The sequence below is a fragment of the Lutzomyia longipalpis genome, chromosome 2 (genome assembly GCF_024334085.1).
Source record: "Lutzomyia longipalpis isolate SR_M1_2022 chromosome 2, ASM2433408v1".
Classification (NCBI taxonomy): domain Eukaryota; kingdom Metazoa; phylum Arthropoda; class Insecta; order Diptera; family Psychodidae; genus Lutzomyia; species Lutzomyia longipalpis.
Window position 1 is genome coordinate 15,064,151 of NC_074708.1, and position 22,399 is coordinate 15,086,549.

Here is a 22,399-nt window from a genome sequence, read left to right on the forward strand (position 1 = left end):
TACAACTCATCACTCTTTTCTCCTGACAATGTGTCTGCGCCCTTAAAGGCACTGTCGGCAGCAAGTTGTCTAGCTTGTAGCACCGTGTACCGTGGTTGGGAAAGTTTCAGACCAGCTTTCAGATTAGAAATGCGCGTATATTGTTATAAAGTTTATGTAATGTACAAAAATATGTATTTAGGGGTTGCTGGAACACATTAAGGAAGTTAAGAAGTTTTAGGGAAGAATTCACAAAGTATTTTATTGAGATTCTTGAGGTCAGAAAATTAATCCAAACAGCTAAGTTTTATTTGAAAGTCAATCATAACGCGTCCAGTTATTAGAGTTGGTATACCACAACGCGGATGGGTCAGTCTATGCGTTGTAATTTAATTTTTAAGTAGTATTAGTAGGCAAAGTTGATTTTTTTTATGAACTTCATCAATTCGAAAGACAAAAATGGTTATATCTCAAGTTCTATTGCACATACAGAAATTTCTTGACTAGTTTTGGAAAGGTATTGAAATAAGCTATAATCTGACATATATTTCGATACATTTCAAGGTCACCTCCAGAACACAAAATTGCGGATTTTTGTTCTACCAAAACAGTTTTTTGGACTTTTTGTCCTCAAGGAATGGTTTTAGAGGTTTCTGATGTTCCAGAAGGTTGTCGAGAATTGCAAAACCTTTAATTTGATACCAAATTGAGCAAAATCGGACAATCCGTTCAAGAGATATGACTCTTAGAACTTTTCAAATTCAAGAATTTTTCAAATGGCTATATCTTCTAAACGGTGACATAGAATTTCTTCATTTTTGGACTGATGAAAGATATTGAGTCAGGCTACAACATATCAAAATTTAAAGGCAAACGATAACAGATGTTGGGAGATATAGCCCCATAAAGTTAGGCAATTTTTGTTTTTGTTTTTAGCGCCTCTTGCGGATGTTTTTGAAACTTGAAATGTTCTAGACAGTTGTAGGGCTTCTCAATACCTATCATTTGATACCAAGATGGTCAAAATCGGTCAAGCCGTTCTCGAGTTATATCGAAAAAACACTTTTTGCTTTAGGCCGCCATATTTGCTAAACCGCTTGACCGATTTTCAAGTATGATTTGTTGATGAAAACATCTCACTGAGCTCTACAACATACTAAAATTTCAGACCTCTAGCTTTAAGGGAACTGGTCGACGGTATTTCAAAATGGCGGACGGCGGCCATCTTGGATTTTGAAAATGTGAAAAAATGAAATTTTACACCCACATTTCTATAGAAAACTTCAAACCCGAAGTCTCTATCTGTCACCGTTCTCGAGCTATAAGGAAAAGTTTGGGCGACCGGCAGGACGGCCGGCCGGATCAAAATTTTTCCACCACCATTTTCGTAATGTAGGAAGTCTAAAACGTGCTCATACTAAGTTTGAGCCCGATCTGAGGGGGTCGGTTTTTCCGACGATTACAATACTTGGTATGCCACGATTGTGGTATACCAACTAATAAACTCATAAATTTAAAGATAATAATTTTCCTCTTTGTTTTCAAAGGAGTTTACCTGTTCCTATTTGGGGATACTTCTCTTTAAAGTGAAAAATCAGAAAATTATTAGTCTTGTAGTTAGATAAATGTAGGAATGGAAACGTAACGTGAAAGCGAAAGAACTTCCAATTTTTTATGAATCAGCTGGGATAAGACGTTAAAAATTCCTCTAAAAATGCAAAATCTGACGTCACCAGTATACTTTTTGTCTCTTTAAATGTATGAAGCATTCACGCTAATGCTTTGTCGATAATTTTTGAAAAAGTCCTATTTATAAATACATTGAAAGAGATAAAAAGATTCTTTTAAAAAATCACAATAGTGACATCAATTTTATTAAATTTTTGAGCAAATCTGTCTCTGCTCTGATTTTTGAACTTATTTGTTTCTCTAAAAAATTACGCAGTTTATCCTGACTTATTTATTTGAATGAGGAGTTTTCAATACAGAAATTAATAAATTCCTTTGTGCATAAAATCCATTTCAAAACCGAATCAGTATATAACATTATTCACGTTAAGCTTATCCACTGCATTTGGCAATAGAATATTTCATTAAACAAATAATAAACACGAATCACAGCCAATGCGCGAGTTAGCCTTCTCCAAGAGTTTGCACCATCAAATCTTCATCAAATATCACACTTAGATTGACCTCTGAAGGAAGAATCACAGCCCGTAAGTGAAACTTACCATGTACATTTTTCTTTGAAAGGTCTTGAAGTCAGCTATAACATATCGAAAAATGAAAAAAAATTATGTCGCCATTTTCGAAAAATTCGAGTTCGAAATTTTCGAAAACTTAGTTTTTGACTTTAGCGCCTCTTGCGGTAATTTCTCGAAGTTGCAATGTTCTAGACATTTGTAGGGTTTCGCGAAACCTTTCATTTGCGCTTGAGTTGATCAAGATCGGACTTGTAGAACCCGAGATAAAACATGTCAACTTTGGAAAGCTATATCTCGAGAACGGCGACATAGATTTTCTTCATTTCTGGCATGGAGGTAGATAATATAATCAGCTATAACATATGAAAATTTGAGGAAAATGCATCGTGTAGTTTTCGAGATATTCATCGAAAACTTATCGAAAATTTTATTTTTAATTTTTGGCCCCCTAGCGATCATTTTTGAAACTTTCGATGTTCTAGAGAGTTGTAGGGTTTGTTGAGAGCTTTCATTTGACCCCAGGTTGATCAAAATCGGTCAAGCCGTTTTCGAGTTATGGTCGATTTTCGATGAAATGTTGTGGCGGTCATATTGACTAAACGGCTTGACCGATTTTCAAAAATGAGGTATCGTTGGAAAGGTATTGATGGCCCCTACAACATATCAAAATTTCAGACCTCTAGCTATAATAGAGCCTGAGATATAGCGAAAACAAAATTAGGGGGTGTTCCAAAATGGCGGACGGAGGGGGGGGGGTGGATTTGACCTCACCATCTGACGACATCAGGCCGATATACTAACTTTGCCTTTGACTGCAAGTCTCTACCTATTACCGTTCTCTTGTAATTAAGCGTTGTACTACGGATGGCCGGACGGACGGCCGGAAAATTTTTTTTGACATACGTGTAAGATCACTCTCACATTCAAGCGGCAGGGACGTGTCGACACACCTCCTGTCGCAGCCACTGCCATCACAACACTGACTGTCCTGACAAGGTTGGCGATCGATGTCCCGTTAATCCGCTCATGCCTTACTGTTAACCTTACATTCGGCCACTCCTGACTTCAGGAGCTGCCCTCAGCGACCTTGACGTCATTCGTCACGTTAGATTCTCGCTTCTACATTCGTTCTAATTGCCTCCCTGAACTTTTCTTGCTTCGTACAATTTCTGACTGTGGGGACCCTAATTCGTGCTCATCCCGAGTTTGAGCCCGATCTGACGACTTTGCATTTTAGGTGGTACACAGAAGCTGTGCTATTCTTTTCTTCGAAAGAATCACAGCTAAAAGGAAATTGACAAAACTTTCAACATTTGAAAACGTCACACAAATAATCAAACAAACAATTCAGTTGTGGTCCCATTCATCGTGATGAATACTGACAGGGGACATCTAAAGTGCATTCGGTGGTTGTAAATAAAATTTACTTTGTACGATATTAATGAAATTTTTAATATTTAAAAAACAAAAACACAAACTTCAGAAACATTCGTTATATCCTCTCAAATTAATATTGAACGACTTACTTTTGTTAATTGCTAAACTTCCACTGAAATAAACTTTTTACAAGAGTTATTCGTGTAACTTTTTCATCGTTTTTTTTTTCTTTTTAAATACATCTTCTTTTTCTTAGCTCAACTTTTCCAGAGTTGTTTTTCATTTCTTTAACAATGAAAGTGGAGAAAGAGACTTGTTAATTATTTATATGATGACTAGAGCGCTATATCGTTTTCCATTTATAATAGTTGGGGTGGGTGAGTGCAATGGGTAAAAGTTGTATGGGGTTGTTGGGGCGGGGGGAAGGAAGAGGGTTCGTGAATGAGTTTAAAGCTGCACAATAAGGGGAGTCAATTGAAGGGAAAAATGTAATATGCGCGTTTTGTATCAATTTGCATAAATGCTAAACACACACCTAGGGTTCGTTGGCTAGTATGCTGGGGAGGGATCCCCAAACCTTTTCTGCCTACACCAATACTCCCGGCTCTCGTGCAAACATATCAATTTTCTCTGGTGCCGCCGACCGCACGATGATTTCACACTGTCTAGGAAGCGAAACACACCTTCATCCACCACCCCCTCAACCCCATTAGAGTTGGAAAAACTCACCGCCAAAGTGATAGTTTAGAAGCCCTCGTATGCTAATTTTATTGGCCACTGGCATGGAAATTCTCACACTCCTTGGCCCTCATTGTGGGGTCTCTACACCTCTGGGTGTACCAGAATGTGTGATCCCCATGGGGTGGTGTTCTCCCCGACCCATACACCCAGCCAGGGATATATGTAGATCCCACCCAGTCTGTGTGTGCTATAATTGCTGCCGGTACACAACGTATTTACCTGGGAAAACTCATGCAAACCACTTTATCTCTGTATTGTGTTCGGCACACACTTAACTCCATTTTGACCTTATCTCGCCCCAGCATGTTTGGGGCTGTACACTGGACCAAAAGTCTCTATTTAATCATAGCACACACGAGGGTATATTCTAACCACTTTGCCACTAATCCAAATCTAATCATTATACTCGATTTATCACTCACTTTGCTCTAATCTTCACTGTGACACGCCTGTGGCCTCTGGGCCATCTCACTTTGGAGTTGAAATCATCCCAGATGAGATGTTGCGGCAAACATACTGACCAAGAAATATCCGACAAATTGTTTTATGGTCTTGTTAGTTGGGAGAAATGGGATTTGTGTAACACATACATCCCCTTATTAAGGGGAAAAAATATTTGTGAAAAAGCACATTTTTTGTGAATGAAAGCTTTGTTCGTGTTTTACTCTCATCACTTAAGTATTCATTTAAAAACTATTTAAATTTATTAGAATTTTTAAAAGTTGTGAAAAATTAACAAAGTCTTTAAGATTTCTTAAACTTTTCTAATACCTATTTAAACAATTAAATTCGTTAGAAAATGAGCCAAAATATGCAAATCTCATAAAAATTTTAACAACTTCTTGAGCAAACTAGTAAAATTAAAACTTTCATTTAGAGTCATAAAGAATAAAATAATAATTTTCCTCATAGTGGTTGTATTCAGGGTTGCATTGGAGCTTGGTATTATTTGAATTTGCAGAAGCAAACAAAATGACCACCAAGTGGGGAATTATATATAAAATTGATTGTCAACTGCTTGGGGTTGTGTTGTAAAACTACTTTTAGCACAAGATACACCAAAAAATTTCAATGTGAAAAGGGAAAGGGAAATGTTATGCTACAATTTTCTCACTAATTTATCCCAAACATTGCTCCAAAAATAACTTTCACACAAATTGAGGCTTTTCTTTGCAAATCCATCTTGAGGATTTTTTTAAATCTCTTTTCCACAAATAAGGTAAATGTCAGTGATTGTCATTACTAATACCCACGAAGAGAGATTAATAAAAAAAAAACTGCAGACGCTGGCGGGTGTGAGCATTTGTACAGAAAAAAATGTAAACGTCTGGATAATTGAGGACAGGAAGCTTTGGTAGGAGAGAGGAGAATTAACAAAAAAAAAACATGGTGTCTTGAGCGACCCTTGAGCACGGATTTTGTGATTAATACCCTCAAACAGACACCCTCGCGTTGGATTTTTCATTCCCATAGCGTATAAAGCGAAGGTGGATGGGATTCCCTTCTCTATTATCTCGCACATCTTGCTAATGTACAGCATTTTTTTGCGATCCCGAAGATTTGCACATTGGAAAGGGATGAAGTGCCGGGAGAATCGCCACGTCAGCACCAAGATGAAAATAACACAACACACTGTTCTTCAATACAAAATCACCTTGTTCGAGCATCACTCAGCTCATATCCATTATTTTCAATTGTTTGGGGCAGATTCCACCCCCGGGCGTTTGGGTTTTTTTTTCTTCTTCTTCTCCCTTCATTCCACTCCACCCCCATTGTTGATGTAGCCCTACCATGGAAAGAAGAGGTATACGGCCAATATGACTACAAAGGTGCCACAGGGTGAGGAAGTGAAGTGGAATAGAGAGGTTGGGGGAGGGCATTGAGGAAGGGAACACCATATCGAACAAACCCATCAAGTTGAGAATCTTACCTTAAACCACTGAGATTAGATCATCTCCATCCGCTTTTCATCTTTTCACCCTCTTTTTTCACATTCTCCCTTCCTTCTGTCATCCCTCCCGCAACTTAGCACATTGTTGCTGTAACCCCACCGAGATATATCTCCCGTATAGCATCCTGCAAAAGCTGTAGTGGCTAATTTTGGTGGCAACATGGTAAGAGAAAAAAAAGAAAGTGAAAATTGAGCACGAAGGACTCTTAATTTATTATTCACACCACTTTCTAATTAATTACCTTTTTCTTGGCTGATATTCCACCCATCCAAGAAAAAATATTCTTTATGGTATTCAGGGATTCTCAAAGGCAAATTTCCAAATTCCGTGTCAGCAGATTATATCGGATTTTCAGATGGTGATGGGGGGGTCTCTCGGTATAGAATTATTTGCCATCTTAATCCACATTTTGTCCATCTCACGTCGAATACAAATTAGCCCACCACGGATTATTTCCTGCTTACCTTCCCTTTTATTGTTGGTGCTGAGAAAGGAGGAAATTTAATTCACACCCACAACTCTTACTAGCCACCCGGAGATTTTCCCAAAAGATACACCAACAAAGAACTTCTAATTTCTGTGCGTGGAAAGTATTCGCAAATGCAAAAAAAATTAAAAAAAAAATTAAAAATTATTTCAAATAAAGTTGTATCAACATTTCCTTTTCCTTTTCAAAAAAAATTGTATTTTATGAAAAAAAAATCAACATGCTGTGAGTCTTTTTTCTGGCACAAATAATATTATTATGTCTCACCTTTGGAACCCCTGTGGACCAATCTAAGGTGGTGCGAGCATCTCTCAACATTCGGCAAAAGACGCTCCTAGCACCGGATGTCTCAGCATTATTAATTTAATGATTTCATAGCGACTCCCCAGCATCTTTCGTATAATGTCCTCACCCCCCTGGTGAAGGGGTCCAGAAACAATGTAATAATGATAATTTTCACAAAACAACAACGAAAGTGATTGTGTGTGCGGTGAAAGTTTCGGGGTGCGAAGCCGGAGGAGGTGTAGCCCAGAGAATGTTGAATAAGAAAAGCGGACAAAGAGGGTGAGCCCCAGAGTGAATTGAGTTGTGGTGCGATGAACTTAATTATCCCATGAGAATCATGGCATAGAAATTCTGTGATATCCCACTGGGAGTTTTTGATTCCTCTTCGTCTCTCTACTTCATTCCATGCTCTTTACCCCACATTCACACCCCGTGCACACAGAGGGTGGTTTTCTTCGTTATTCATTACAAATGCGATTTCCTCTCGTTGCCCCCTAAAGGCTGAATGGTGGTGTGAGGGGATGATTGTCTGCGAGAGACAATTGAGGCTCCTCCGCATCAGACGATCATTGGATGAGCATTAGCTATCATTATTATGCTCTCCTCTTTTGCGCTCCTTGTGCTACTAAAAGGGATATATGTATATAAAAGGGGTTCCCACCAAGAGGAAAATTTACACAAATTCGATCGGTGTTGGGGGTTGTAAGTTGGTGTGTCTCAGTCAGTTGAATTCAGACATAACCCACGCTCCATCTCTACTCACCTTTTTCGGGCACCACTGTAACCTTTAGCTCTTTGTTCTCCATCCCCCACCGAATAGTGCCTTTCATTGCCTTTTAGTTTCGCTTTTACTTCAAAAGAAACTCCTCATTTTCCACCATCTCAGGCAGCCTCAGATAATGATGCAAATTTGCTGCGGAGCTCCATTTATGGATAGAGAAGAAATTAATTTTCACCAAGGGGTTAACAACTCGCACCACAATTTGCTTCAGTTTGTGGTTTATTTGAGGATTAAAATGGATTTATTTTTAAACTCATGCAAATTAATGGACTTAAGGGATTTTAGATTTGTTATGTTAGACCACAATGAGAGCTTTGATACATCTCTGAGATTTGCTGTAGATGGCCTATTTTAGGGGGCTATCGTGGGTCAACACGTGAGAGCTTCTTGAAATATAGTTGAGTATCAATTTACTGATCAATCCGCCACCGTTTGAATGCAAACACATTGCTCTATCCATTGCTCCCTTGGCCTCCAAGAAAGAGCATAGAATATTGAATATTCCTTCAAATAAATTTTCATATAAAATAAGAAATTTTCCACACAATGGCTTCTATGCCCTTCACCCCTTGGTGTAAACCAAGAAGAACTTCCAGAGAGAACCTCATAAAGACAGCAAATTTATTTCTAAAGCTTGCCGAAGCGATTCCTTGCGCTCTCTCTCCGTGTAAAAGTGGTAAGAGTAAGTTGGTTGTGTGGAGTCATGTCGTCTCGGAATGAAGTCGAACCCCACTACTTGGGGGGTGAACGTCAAAGTTGCTCTTCAATAAAGTTTTTAATAAATACAAAGTACACAAAAATTGTCTTTATGGACAAAATGGCATTAAGATACTTGTGCATTCCACCCTCAACTTGTGCACTCCCCCGAATCCCAAAGTCGGGGACTCCTTTAGTGTGTGTGTACGGAGAACATGACCATGGTGGATGGTGTCTGGATGGGAGAGAAGAACACACTGGCTTTAGCTTTTGAGATTTATTGAAGTAACTTTAGATTTATTGTTATATGGTGGATGCTATAAATTACGGAATTCTGGGTGACACCTTCACCAACAAAGCAGCTTCTCAATTCAAAATGTTTGCTCGTGAATTCAGATACACCCGTATGTTCCCGGGGATCCACACCAGAGGCATTCGAGATGAGGATATGTTGGGGATGACAGAACCCCATGGGAGGTGAATACCGACTCTGGGGATGTGTTTAGGTGGGGTGTGGGTGAGACGACACACTTTATGTCCTCCCACGGATGAGCATTTGCACAGTAATGGGCAATAAACATGCAATGCTCATTCTATGTCATATTTTTTCCAATTATTCTCCCATTTCAGCCTCCCACCCCCCCCCCCCCTTTGACATTGTTGACAAATTAGCACTTTAATCTATCAATTTGATAAATCACCGCAAATATCTCTTCAACCCTGACAAGACGGAACCTCCGTGACAGACTCATAAATATGTGGATTGATCTTCAAGTTCTTGTGCATTAATAAATTAACAACTCTATTTTCAACTATCCATTTTACTCTCTCTCTCTCTCTCTCTCAGGTACGTTTCCATTTAATGGATCAATGCACTAGGCTATGTATGTAAATTCTTGTATATTGCACGAAAGTGAATCTCCGTATTGGGTTAGAAATCAATAGTTTGGTTTTAATGCAATTACCAGCTCTAGGCAGGATTTATCATAATCTATGCATACAAAGAGAAGTATTCTAAAATTTAATATAAATGAATCGCAAGGTTGTAAATTTCGAATCAATGAAAAATTTTTTTTTACATTTCTTTTCTAAATAAAAAGCAAAACTTTTTACTCTACATATAGAATTTGATTCAAGAACATGTTTTTAAACCAGAAAGCAAGTTATGCCATTTTCAAACAACACGATTCAAAGAAGCAAAAAAATGATTATAGTTTTATAAAATTTTTCTATTTTCAATTTAAAAAAAAAGAAGAATTGATTGATTTGTAGGGAAACACAGAAAAACTTTTTTATGTCTCTAATTTACTATTTGATGCCAAGAAAGATTTATTTTTGTTAGAGAAAAACGATTGAAAATTTTATTATTTTCTTCAGATTTATTTTCAAGAACATTCACCCCTTCAGCTTTTTTAAAATACCCGAAAAAGCTCACTAATACTGGGAAAAAGGGTGTGCTAAAATCGCTAAAATTGTAAATCGACACAGCACAGCAGGGCTCAAAGACTACACTAAGCTCCCCCCCCCCCCACCCCGCAAAAGCTCTCTGTCCTTCTTGCCGCCATAGTGCCATGATTTATGGCTAATTGACTTCCATTCTGCCCTTATTGATAGATCTCCAGATGTGACTGTCACTGCGGTTGTTTTAATTTCCTCTGCAGCGCTCTTGAGCGTACCGAGAGCAATTTTGGCAAAAATATTACATTGAATTGCGTTGTGGTTTCATGTCTGCGCAGATGGTCGGGACTGACAGGGACGTGCGGGGCGTACGAGGGGGCGTGTATGAAAAATGAAATTTGGCATTTGTGAAAAAATCATCAATATTAGCTTTCAGAATTTGACAGGATTTGTTTGCACAGCGACCATGTGTGTTGGTTGTAAAAGGGAAAACATTCCATCGCAATTTCCCCACACACACACACAGTGCAAAAAGGGTAAATAAATGGTGGAGAATGTGACGGGGATGATGGGGGGAGGATGGTGGGATGTGGGTTAGTCGCGAAGGGTGCAAAAGCACTCGAAAAGCTCAGCGATGTGAGAAGAAGAAATTGCAGTAATTTGAAATGAGCACCCACAATTTTAGCGTCAATTTGGGTGGATTTTTAATTGCCGGCAGGAGGAACTCTCTACACAAGGGGATGCTTTTGCCATGAAAGGGAGGACGCATCCGCCACTCTTGTTTTTTGACGCGCCAAAGACGCCGTGTAGTGTTGAATAAATTTGTTAACTGTCGACGTCGCATTGCCAGGACCGCATTTAGTTAATTATGCTCATTAAGCAGATTTAGTCGACGTCTCATTCCGGGTTTATACAGCATCGTGTCGCCCAGCACCCGCCCCACAACAACCCCACCGCCCATAGCATCAGCAAGTGGAAAAGCTCTTGAAATCCCTCGGGCGGTAAGATGTGGACTAGCGGGGATTTTTTTTGCGTGCCACTCATCTCCCAGAAGGAAAAAGTCAACATTCCAGAGAGTTGTTTACTCACTAGAACCTAGATGAAAGCTTTCGTTTTAAAACTTTGCTACAAATTGGTTCTTTAGCATGAAGATTCATATTGCAAATAAAAGCTTTTTTTTTAAAAAGATTTTTTTTATAATTATTAAATCAATAAATCCAAAGATATTTTTTTAAACAAATCTAATAAATCTTAAAGAAATGTGCTTAATATATTAACGAAAAATTTCTTCCTATGAAATAAAACGATATGTTCAAGGAAATTGAAATATTTAATTAAAAATTCAACATTGTTTCTTTCTCATTCAAGGAAAAATAAATAAAAAACCTTCATCAATAATCTTGAAATTTTTACCAAAACTCTGTGACAAAATTCTCTTCTTTTCGGGGGTCACAACGATATATAAATGATGACAAAGAGGAATTATTGTGGAAATCCAAATGGTCCGCCCTGTTGTCTCATGCCGGGTAGGGATCAGGAATTTCCGGCGATTTTTCAACCACACCGCCCGAGTGGCTCTCTCAGAGGAAGTAGATGGGAGGGGTCAGCATTGGGTTATGATATCGGACCTTGTGTGAGTTTGATAAACACAAATTTGGCAAATCGCTATGCTCCAGGGAAAATGTTTGTCACTTGATTTAGTATCTAGCATTGTTGTCATCTCTCTCTGGGGCACGCAAACATGCTGAGGGTGTCGGTGGCACCATGTCACCCCATATATGCGGGCTTGGGGGCTGGGGGTGTTGTCGTCTCAACCACACAGTTTTCCTTCCTTCGACGAAACTTTAGCCTCAATCAACAAGTGTTGACAAGAGTTGCTGCCTCGTCTGTCTCTTTAATATTCCGACGAAATTTCACATACGTACATGGCAGGGAGTTAATTAAGGGTTTATATGATTTACACCGTGTGCTCAACCCCTCGAAAAGTCACCCCCTAACAGACGCACTTTATCTATATAGCAACCACCCCTCTCCTCCCCAACAAAACCCCATTATTATCACCGTATATATGAGCCATCAGCAAACGAATGTGGTGAGGTCAGAGACGTTTATTATTGAGCTAAAACAGCTTAAGGGGTGTGTAGGTGGTTCCATATATTGTGTATGAATTTTCAGTGGATGTGATTGCGATGGAGGAGCCTAACACACCAGACATACTCCTCCGGCACAGAAATCTCTATTGTGACTCAAAAGCTCTTATTAAGTCCTTAGGTATTACACGGTAATTAAATTTTCGGGTGATAGTTGAGAGGAGCTTCAACTAATTTTCAATTAAAATTTCTAAGCTGCCATGATGAATACTAAACCTATATTATGTACATATAAAATTTCTAGCGTCTCAACTATCTTCGCATATTTGTCACTATGAAACGCTCTGCTAAAAGCTGAAGAGGTATTGGCTCTAATTTTAGCTTTTCTATAACAAAATAGAATATCAGAGAAAATTAGATACTTTCCCAGGAAGCTTTTTTGTTGTGCATTTTTTAAAATACTTTTCACGCTAGAACATTGCAAAAATGCTTTATGGCATTTTTGTATACTAGCAAAGAGGTAATTTTAATTAAAAAATAGTCAGAAAAAAAATTAAATGAGTTTTCTAGTGAATGGTTTTTTTACTGAAATGTAACAGATTGAAAAAAATCTCTTTTTAATTTTTTTTCCTATTTATTAATTTATTTCTAATTAATTATTATAATTATTGATAATTTAATAATTTCTTGGGTATCTTTTCCGGGCATTTTTATATTTTCAAGTTTATGTGATTTTATCCAATAATATTTTTTAGTGTTTTCGGTTAATTTACTTTGTTTATTTCGGGTGAATAAAAATTAGATAAAAAGTTTTCATTTTCACAATCAATCAAATAGAATCGGTTAAAGGCTTTTCCGAACTTTATTTGCGAACAAGAAAAAAATTCTAAGGCATATCCAGATAAAAGTTTTGGTACAAAGACATATCTGAATTAAAAGATAAATACGAAATAAAATAAAATTCAAAGTTATTTTATTTGAAAGATTTACAAAAAAAAATTAATTTTGCCTTTCTGTTATGTATGAAAGAAAAAATAGAGAAGCAAAGAAACAAAGTTAATTCTTTCGAACGGAATGAAAGGAATGCAAAAAGCTCCCCGACAGTATGCACGTTATACTCCAAAATGTATGAACAATCCAGATTTCTGAAAGTTTAATATGGAAATGGTTGAGCAATGTTGTCCGGAAATAGATATTTTAAAAATGCCCAAGTTGAATTTCCACTAGAATGGTCACTCTTCCGTGTACTTCACCCTCAAGTGGTGTGCTGAATTCTGTGACCCTTTCGGGGGACAAACTCTGATGGTATCACGCCCCTATGAGCAACAAAAAAAGAACGTTTCAGTGAGAAAATCGATTTTTTTCAAATGGGTACTTTTTCCAGATAATGAGTGAAATTTCCATCACCCTCACCCTAGAATGAATTGACTTTTCTTCCATAGTCATTACATTGTTCACCCCATGCCGCAAAAGTCATCAGATTTCCCGCCAATTCCCGTTTTTTTTTTGAACCCACAGGATGGGCAAATCAGAAAATGGAATCACAGCCTCTGCGGGCGAGAGAAAAATTAAAAGTTAAACCGGAACAAAAAAATTGAAATTTCCCTCTGCAATTTTCCACTTTGTCATAAATGGAATTTTATCATTTCCGCCCCAGAGTCCGCATGGTGGTCCCCTCGGTGAAATTTTCCACGGAGAATGGTCCCCTCCAAAAAATCCTCGCCCCTGCGTATAATTTGCATGACACATTTATATCGAATTAATTTCGCCATGACTAATTAACGGCTTGGAGTGGTTTATGGTGTCATTATGTTGGCTGCTCCGGTGGTCGTGTGCCGGAACAAACATTGGTTGCGGGGTTACTATACCTAGAAAGTCTCACAGCTCTCTTCCGGGACGATGCTGTAATTTTAATGACACCGCAGATGGACTATTCCTATATACTCTGCCATGACATTCATCCGGCAAAATTGCGCGAGATGAGAAATTAAGTCCACTTCGGGGGCGAAAGGACACACAAACGCGCAAAAAGGAGTAATAAATATTTTTAGGTATCCTCTCCGACAGAGGAAAGCTCACTGAATTAATGACCACATATTCTATCTACGTGGCTAATTGACTATTTAATTTTGTAGGTTTTTAAAAAAATAAAATTAAAAAAAATTAATTATATAGGTATATTCCAATTTTTATTTTATTAAATTGTTTAAAAATTAAAATGCAAAATTTCAATTTTATTGAGACCAATAACATGTAATTTGGGATTTTTTTTCATAAAGTCCATAAAGAGCTTCAATGGCAATCAACAAAATTTTATAATTAAAAAATCAAATAATTGTCTCACTAAAAACAAAAAACATTCATGAAAAAAATATTAGTAAACTGGTTAATTTTCACGATTGTATAGTTTTTTTCATCACATGAAAATATTTAATGAGATTGGAGAATGGATTAAAATAAAAATATTTTCAAATATATGATATTTTAAACATTTTCATAATGTAATATTTTCAAAGAAAAAAAAATGGATGAAAATCTTAATATATAAAGCTGAAATGTTTGTTTGTTTGTCTGTCTGTGGCACATGAACTCCTCCGAAACGGCTGGGCCGATTTTGATGAAATTTGGTATGGGGGTAGAGGGGGTCAATACGAGTTTCAAGCGCTATATGGGATTCCGCCCCAACCCCCCTTTATAGCGCCCCCACAGAAAAATTGATTTTTTCCCATTTTCTACCTGCTGAAGGGTCAGATAACGGGATTTTTTTATTTTTAGAATTTCTCGGGGTACCGTATTATTCATCCCCCCTATTAATATACGCCCCCCTTTTATAGCTTAAAATGGAGTTTTCTCACACGTGATTGGGGGCTCGGGTTGACTAGTCTATTATATTTGGGAACTGACGAGAATTTTAAATTTTTAAAGGAAAAGAAAAAGGAGCAATCTATCCGATAGCATCTCCTTGGCTGACGCTACGGAAGGATTGATTCTTTTTCTTTAAAGATTAAAATGTATCTTCGATGTATCCTTTATGATATGATAGATTTTTGTTCGACCTGAAAAGTAAAATTTTTCTTCCAAATTTGTAATGATGTTTCAGAAAAATTCTAGTTTGATTTATTAAACCTCGAAAGATATTCGACGTTTAAGTTATATATTTTTATATTTTATATTTTAAAGATTGCAAAAGCTGTGCTTTTAATTAATAAAGCAAAAAGAAAGCACAGCGCGACAAATAAATTAATAAAGTACCTACAGATCATTTAAAAAAAATAAATAAATTCGTTAGTATTACATAAATAAACAATATACAAATTATTGAGAATGAGTTGTGAATTAAAATTAATTAACGCAAATTGCAAAATTAAATCATACTGCAATTTCCGAATTTATCTTTGAATTACACCGCAATCAGCAATACACATAAATTTATTGCGTTAAGCTTCTTTTTTTAATAAACCTTTTATTAATGATAATTTTAACAGAAGATCACAAAAAAAAATTATTTAATGAATTTAAATCAAAGTAATTACATATGTATAGGTTATATATTCTGAAAAACTCTGGTTCAGTTTAAATAATGTTTTAAAGCCTAAAATAAATATAGAGGTAAAAATAAAATTAACTTAAAAGTGAAGTTAATAACTGTTAATTTGTAAAAACATCCCATAATTTCAAATACAAAAAAAAATATAGCAAAGTTTTATAGGTATTTTTATGCAAAAAGCTCTGTTGTGTGAAAACTCGTTTAACAAACAAAAAGGGGTTAATCAACTAACAATGTAAAGTGGGAAAGATTGTGCATAATTAACATGTTGGTTGGGTTTATGTTGCAGGTCCCGCCTTTTGGGGTTTGATCAACCCAGAGTGGTCGTTATGCAATAAGGGCAGGAGACAATCACCAGTTAATTTAGAGCCACAGCGTCTGCTATTCGACCCAAATCTAAGGCCTTTACATATCGATAAGCATAGGGTAAGTGATAATTGTGGATGTCCGACCAATTTTGCCGCACCTCTCACACACACACACCCCTTAATTGCATCCCTACTGAATATTGCTGCATGTGCACCCCTTACGTGGGGTGGACAACCTTTCCGCTTCTCATTTGCAGATAAGCGGCACAATTGCCAACACAGGACACAGTGTCATATTTACGGTGAACAATGAAACGGCAACGGCCTACGAGGGACCCCATGTTCCGGTAAACTTCAGCGGAGGACCCCTTTCGTATCTGTATCGATTCAATGAGATTCACATCCACTATGGCCTTCATGATCAGTTTGGGTCGGAGCATAGCGTCGAAGGGTACACATTTCCTGCAGAGGTAAGTTTTCACAATTAATTTGGCAACTTTATACACACTCAACGGTGCAGTTTACCTCACATACAATGAGATCATGATTGCTGTGTCTCTGTGCAAATTCACAGAAATTCCATGTATAACCACTGGCATGGAGTTGATGACTCACTCCCCAATGTGGGCTCTTGAAATTGATCGGGGTTTGTGCTTTGGTAACCATTCTGTGCACCACTGGTCTATCGGAATTGATTGATTGTTTAATCGTACCCCACCCCCTGAACGCGCCCCTTCCGTTTGCCACAGGATGTTGGCAAACACACCTGAATGACTTCATCCCAATGGACAGCTGAAGGATGTATCACTTGCGTTTTCACGCACATAAACTCCCATATCTACCCCTGAAGGTGTTGGAACTTTAGCAATCCACCCACCCCCACAATCCTTCTTTTCCCTCCACCTGAATGATCTTAAAGTCCGAGCAAAATGTATAAAATTTCACAGTGAAACTTTTATAATATAATTCCGTGGAAGTTTATTAAATATTGAATGAAGAATTTCATCGTTCTCACTTTGCTCTCACTTTCACTGTAACGTACACGTTAGCCCATATAACTTAATTCTGCCAAAATCAATTTAAGTCATAAACAAATTAATTTACCCCCAACTGGGTGAGAATTTAAAGTTGAATGCCAATTACATGAGGCAGGAGGGAGGCAGGCAAAGTTTAGAAGACGACGGAGGATGATTCATTTTCATGATAAGTCCCATAAGTTTCTTCATACACAAAAACGGGCGAACGTAGTATTTTAAGGGTTGGCAAATTTACGGCATATGGACTTTAATATCCGATGTGGTTTATGAATGGTGTGAAAAATTTTTCAAAAAGTCTCACAAGAGAAAACTTCCACCCTCTCTTGCACACGGCAATGGGTTTGCGATGAAACTTCCGCCTTGACTAATGGAGGTAACGCTTCTAAAAGGATATAATATTACATGGTATCCGTTTATATTAAAGGGTGCCGCTATACGTCTTGTATCTTATTCCCAAAACACCATTATGAAAATATGTTGGTTTATGTGTCGGTGATTTGGAATTTTAACCGAGAAATTCCATCCCAATGACGTACAAGGGGGTTGGAGGATAATTAATGCAGATGGAGAAATTCAAATAACTTCCTTACAAACTAGATATAATACATAAAGGTGATTCACCTTCAACCCCTGATTATGACTTAATTTTAATTTATGGCCAATAATCTCCCCAAATCACTCAATCTTCAGACGATATCCCAATGGAGAGAGAAATCTTCCCCAGATGGATGTTAATAAAACATCATCAAATATTTCGGCATAGCTGCCTTGCCGTCTTGAGTGCTGGATTAATTGTCCAATAATAAATCATTTGAGAAGTTGACTTGGCTCCCACAAATTATTTCCGACGAATTAATTTTGTAATTATAGAATTATGGCACGGCAAATTCACAGACTCCGTATCAGTTTGGAGAGAAGTAAATATAAGAAAAGTCCCTTAATTATATCAAAGCTAAAACGATGGGCTTTTGCCTTCTTTGATTTAATGACTTGCTCCCTCAAACCCAAATTCTCGGTGATAAAATCATTTTTCTTCACTTAAAAGTTCACTTCTCGAATTTCTCAATATTCTCCCATATCTGAGTTGAGAGACGATGCAAAGATGTAGATGGGAGATTAAAGATAATTGTTGTTTGATAAATATTCTTAAGAAAATAATTTGTTTTCACGCATAGAATAACTGTATGAAATTCATTGAAATTTTCATCTTATCTATAAACTGTTCGACTGAACCTATCAACTCTACTTCGGGATATTCCAACAAGCAAGTTTCCTTCAACTGGATGTAATTAAATAAATAAGATAAATGAATAAATATAGCGTGGGGATATAAAAGAAAAGTAACGTAAGAGAAGCTCTCACACAGGGGCTAAGGCGCATTTAATCCCCACCCACATTGAAAAGAATTCGCTTGAGATAAAAGAGATGATGAAATTTTTGCACATAGTGCCCGAAGAGTGTGTATTTAGGAAGAAAAATTTTTCGGCGGCAAAGATGAAACGAATTTGTGAATGCTAAAATAAATGTGTTGATTTTGCAGATACAAATATTTGGCTACAATTCACAGTTGTACTCAAACATATCGGAAGCCTTAAATCGTGCTCAGGGTGTTGTCGGCATTGCAATTCTGCTTCAGGTAAATAAAAACCAATTTCCACATTTTTGTATGTAAATTCCTTTTTTTTCAGCATAGAGGGAAAAAATGTAAATGTTTGTTTAATATTTTTTTGCCCTTTAGAAGAGTACCTATATAGGAAAGACAGGGTAAAGGGACTCGCTGGGAAGTTTACAGAGACACGGAACTTTCAAGTGGACGCGTCAAAGTGGGGGAGAGTAGAGCATGTGAAGTGGAATTTGTTGAAAAAAAAAAAGAAGCGTATGTCCTTCCGTAGTGTGGAGGTGGCTCTCGGGGGATGGGAGGGAAAACATCGCGAAAATGAATGTTATTTTCTTGAAGCATAAAAGTAATTTTCAACTCGCCACCCCGTGAGTAGAAATGACTTGAAGCGTATATTACATGTCTCCACAAATTATCTCCTTCGCTATCCATAAATTATGAGCTGCGCACGAGAGGGGAGCCCAGTAAGAGAACACATCTGATTAAAATTTTGCAGTCTTCCATGAAAAATATATTTAAAAACTTGTCCGGATTTACATAATGACTTGCAGCAGAGTCGGAGAATACCTTTTACTCTCATTCTGCACTATGAGAGTTTTAATCTCATCGCCCTCCCATACATAGAACGTAATCTCATACATTGCTTTTTCTATTGAAAATCTCAAAGCGACATAGCTCGTGGGGAAAAAAACGTATCTACGCAAATGTTTGAAAAATTGTATCCACTTTTAATTACCTGTCGGGAAAATATTAAATTTCACTCACATTCACTAAGGTACACACATGAATAGCACACACTATCAGCATTGCTTCACCCAAGGAAATGGGGAGAAGAGGAGCTACCTTCATTTGCTTCATTTAATAAAGGTTTATTCTGGGGGAAAAATTGGATTTTCTCGCTCTATTTTCATTAATCTTTCACCATTTCTTGTATTGATTGAGATGACAAACCAATTTCATTTCATTATTTACCGATAGTTTCAATTATATTCGCTTCTCAAAATGGAACAATATGCCGATAAATTGAATCACCCCATCAGCCCTAATTAGGTAGTTTCCTTCTCAAATGCCGCTAAGTTGTTGTACCTATAATACAAACTATATACTTTATTCAATTATATGAAAATTATATTTAGAAAAGGTATTAAATCATTACAAAGCTCTTAGTTAGTTAGTAATTCTCAGTTAGTATAATTTGAAGGTTATCTAAAATTAGGGATTTTGAGAGTAGGGAATATTGGGGTTGAGTTAGTCACCTTGAAAAAATTCGGATATTTTTTTTTAACCAAAAGTTTAATTGAGATCGAAAGCTCTGAAAGGAAAATTGTGCTGTTCTCTTTAATTTCTGGTTGAAGAAAGATTTTTTTAAGAATAATTGCCGTAAAATTGAAAGGGAATGGGGAAAATGTATGACAAAACGCTCTAAATTATAAAATAAATATTTTCTTATACTCTAATTTAAAAAAACGAAATTTTAAATGAATCCTTAACAATTATACTTCTGTACAATTTTCTCTCAAGTTATTTTACTCTATCTCTTTAAAAACGCGATTTTTAGAGCTTTTTCGAGTAATTTAAGCTACCTACTTCACCCCAGTGCCCTGCAATATGTAAAACTTTTGCAATATAAAATAATCTGTTTAATTTCTTTAATCTACAGCTGGGTGACTTGTCCAATGCTGAACTGAGAATGCTCACAGATAAGCTGGAGAAAATACGCTTCGGTGGCGAAAGGGTGTCAATTGAGAGACTTTCAGTACGAGGTCTCCTTCCCGAAACGGACCACTACATGACTTATGAGGGTAAGTCATACAGATTTCTGGTGTGGAAGCTTAAAATGTATAATTTATTATTTCACCCCCTTTGCATCCCTGGCGTGCACTTGCTCCTGCGTGGAAAAAAAAATTGGCAATAAAAAAGGCTCCACAACGTCGCCAGCATGCCACGAAACGGTGACCTGGATCGTCCTTAACAAGCCAATTTACATCACAAAGCAACAGGTAAACAAATATGATTATGATAATGCGCAAGATGATAAAGCAATTTGAATTTATTTGCACTCGTTGAGAGGTTCTTGTGTGATGTATATGAGGGGCGGTATGCTCCGGACAATTTGCTCAAATGTTTGCTATATTGCAAGCTTGTGCTGGGGGTGGTGGTGAGAATTATCTCGAGTGCTTTTTATTTCAACCCCATTTGGGATGGTACTTGAAAATATATAGTGGGACATTTCATGTGAAAATAGTGAGCAAATTGAGTTCATTTGGGGCGGCAAATATCACCAAATGGATACCACATGAGAGTCGTGAAGGTTCAACGTTGAATTTCTCTCTTTCCACGGCATTTACCACGGGCATCATCATCATCAAGATGTAGAATCCTCGTTGGGATCCGCGCGTTCACCTCTGTGCAGAAACAAGGATGAAAACATTTTCGCATTGATTTACGGAGACCAATTTTCCGGCATTTTAGCAGAATGACGTCAAATCTACGACATGATTTCCAAATGAGGACTATCCCTTCCTTTATATACCACCCTCGCCCTCTCACATTGGGCCCTTGAACGAAAACTACCATCCACCCACATTATTCATACATGCCAACCTCACATTTTATCGTTTGATGAATGGGGAGACATTTTGAGGATGTTTATATATAAAACACATTTGTATATATTCCAACGATTCCAACTCTTGATTCTCACACAGACCAAAATCTCGTCCTCACGGTTTTCCCTCGCCCTCCTTCCTCCAAGGGGTTCCCTTTACCCTTAACTTTGGATATGCATAGAAATTAAATTAATTATTTACAAAACGGCATATTACCGGTTGAATTAATTACATCTCCCATTATCATTAAAATTACATACCAGATGGAGATTGAATGAGAGAGAGGAGAGGGAAGCCATAAGGACCCCGCGTGCGTGTGTGTGTACTAAAATTTTCACCACAAAATGTTAAGGGATAATTACCGCAATCTTCCCGTATATACGGATATTTATATGAAAAATTCTGCGGATAAACTTTCTACTTTACTTTCGCATTTCCTCGTGCACAGGAAGTTTCCTTGTGGTGATAGAGCAAAAATGAACTGTGATGTGATAAAAAACCACAAGTTTATTTTTAAAGAAAAATTATAAATAAGAAAAGTGAAGGAGAAGAACAAGTTTGAAGCTTTTGAAGCTTCAGTTTGATGCACTTTTAAAATCAAACTCATATTGTGGCAGAAAATAAGTTAAATGTGAAACTCAGATGTTTTTTTTTTAATATTTTGAAACCAATAAAATACTTTGATTAAGTCATCAATGTCTTTGATGTAATTAACAATCTATGTTAAATTATTTTTTTTAAAAATTGGGATTAAATTTGCGTAATATCAAAAGCTTTAACACACTGTTTTGAATTGAAAGTTATTGGAGATTAGGTATTTCTCATTATGATTATTTTTTAAATTTTTTTTCAGTGTTTATTATTCACACTTTTCCTAAATCTATCATATCTGATGAATGGGATAACTATCTTCGAAAGTTTCTTTGAAAATATGTAATAAGATAAAATAAGAATGAGAAAATTCTTGAAATTCTTGCGTATGTATTTATCTAGAAAAAAAAAGAGTAGATAATTTAATAACTCCGTAATTAGATAGAATATTTTAAATTAAAGCAATCTTGAGATTAATCATATTACATACTTCCGGTAAACTTGAACTTTTATTAATAAATTGAAAAATAAAAAAAAATGTCCACAAAACACCAAACTTTATTTAGTTCCATATTTTTGTTAGTTTATGCATTGAAACAGATTTTTATGGGTATATACTCCGAGTACTTTAGAAACAGCAGAATGTAGTATTTTCTGCATCAATTATTCATAGAGAGAGTACATTTTTTCTCCCAGAAT

General features: G+C 36.8%; 2 protein-coding genes across 3 annotated transcripts in view; both read left to right on the forward strand.

Annotated features, from left to right (window-relative positions):
• Positions 1–22,399, forward strand: part of LOC129790865 (UNC93-like protein) — a 1,060,245-nt gene that overhangs the window by 198,775 nt on the left and 839,071 nt on the right. The window lies entirely within an intron of this gene.
• Positions 1–22,399, forward strand: part of LOC129790908 (carbonic anhydrase-related protein 10) — a 70,269-nt gene that overhangs the window by 38,909 nt on the left and 8,961 nt on the right. The window contains exons 4-8 of the mRNA XM_055828748.1: positions 15,827–15,963; positions 16,103–16,315; positions 18,423–18,518; positions 20,161–20,302; positions 20,421–20,500. Coding sequence (XP_055684723.1) covers positions 15,827–15,963; positions 16,103–16,315; positions 18,423–18,518; positions 20,161–20,302; positions 20,421–20,500 — 668 coding nt within the window. The remainder of the gene's footprint in view (positions 1–15,826; positions 15,964–16,102; positions 16,316–18,422; positions 18,519–20,160; positions 20,303–20,420; positions 20,501–22,399) is intronic.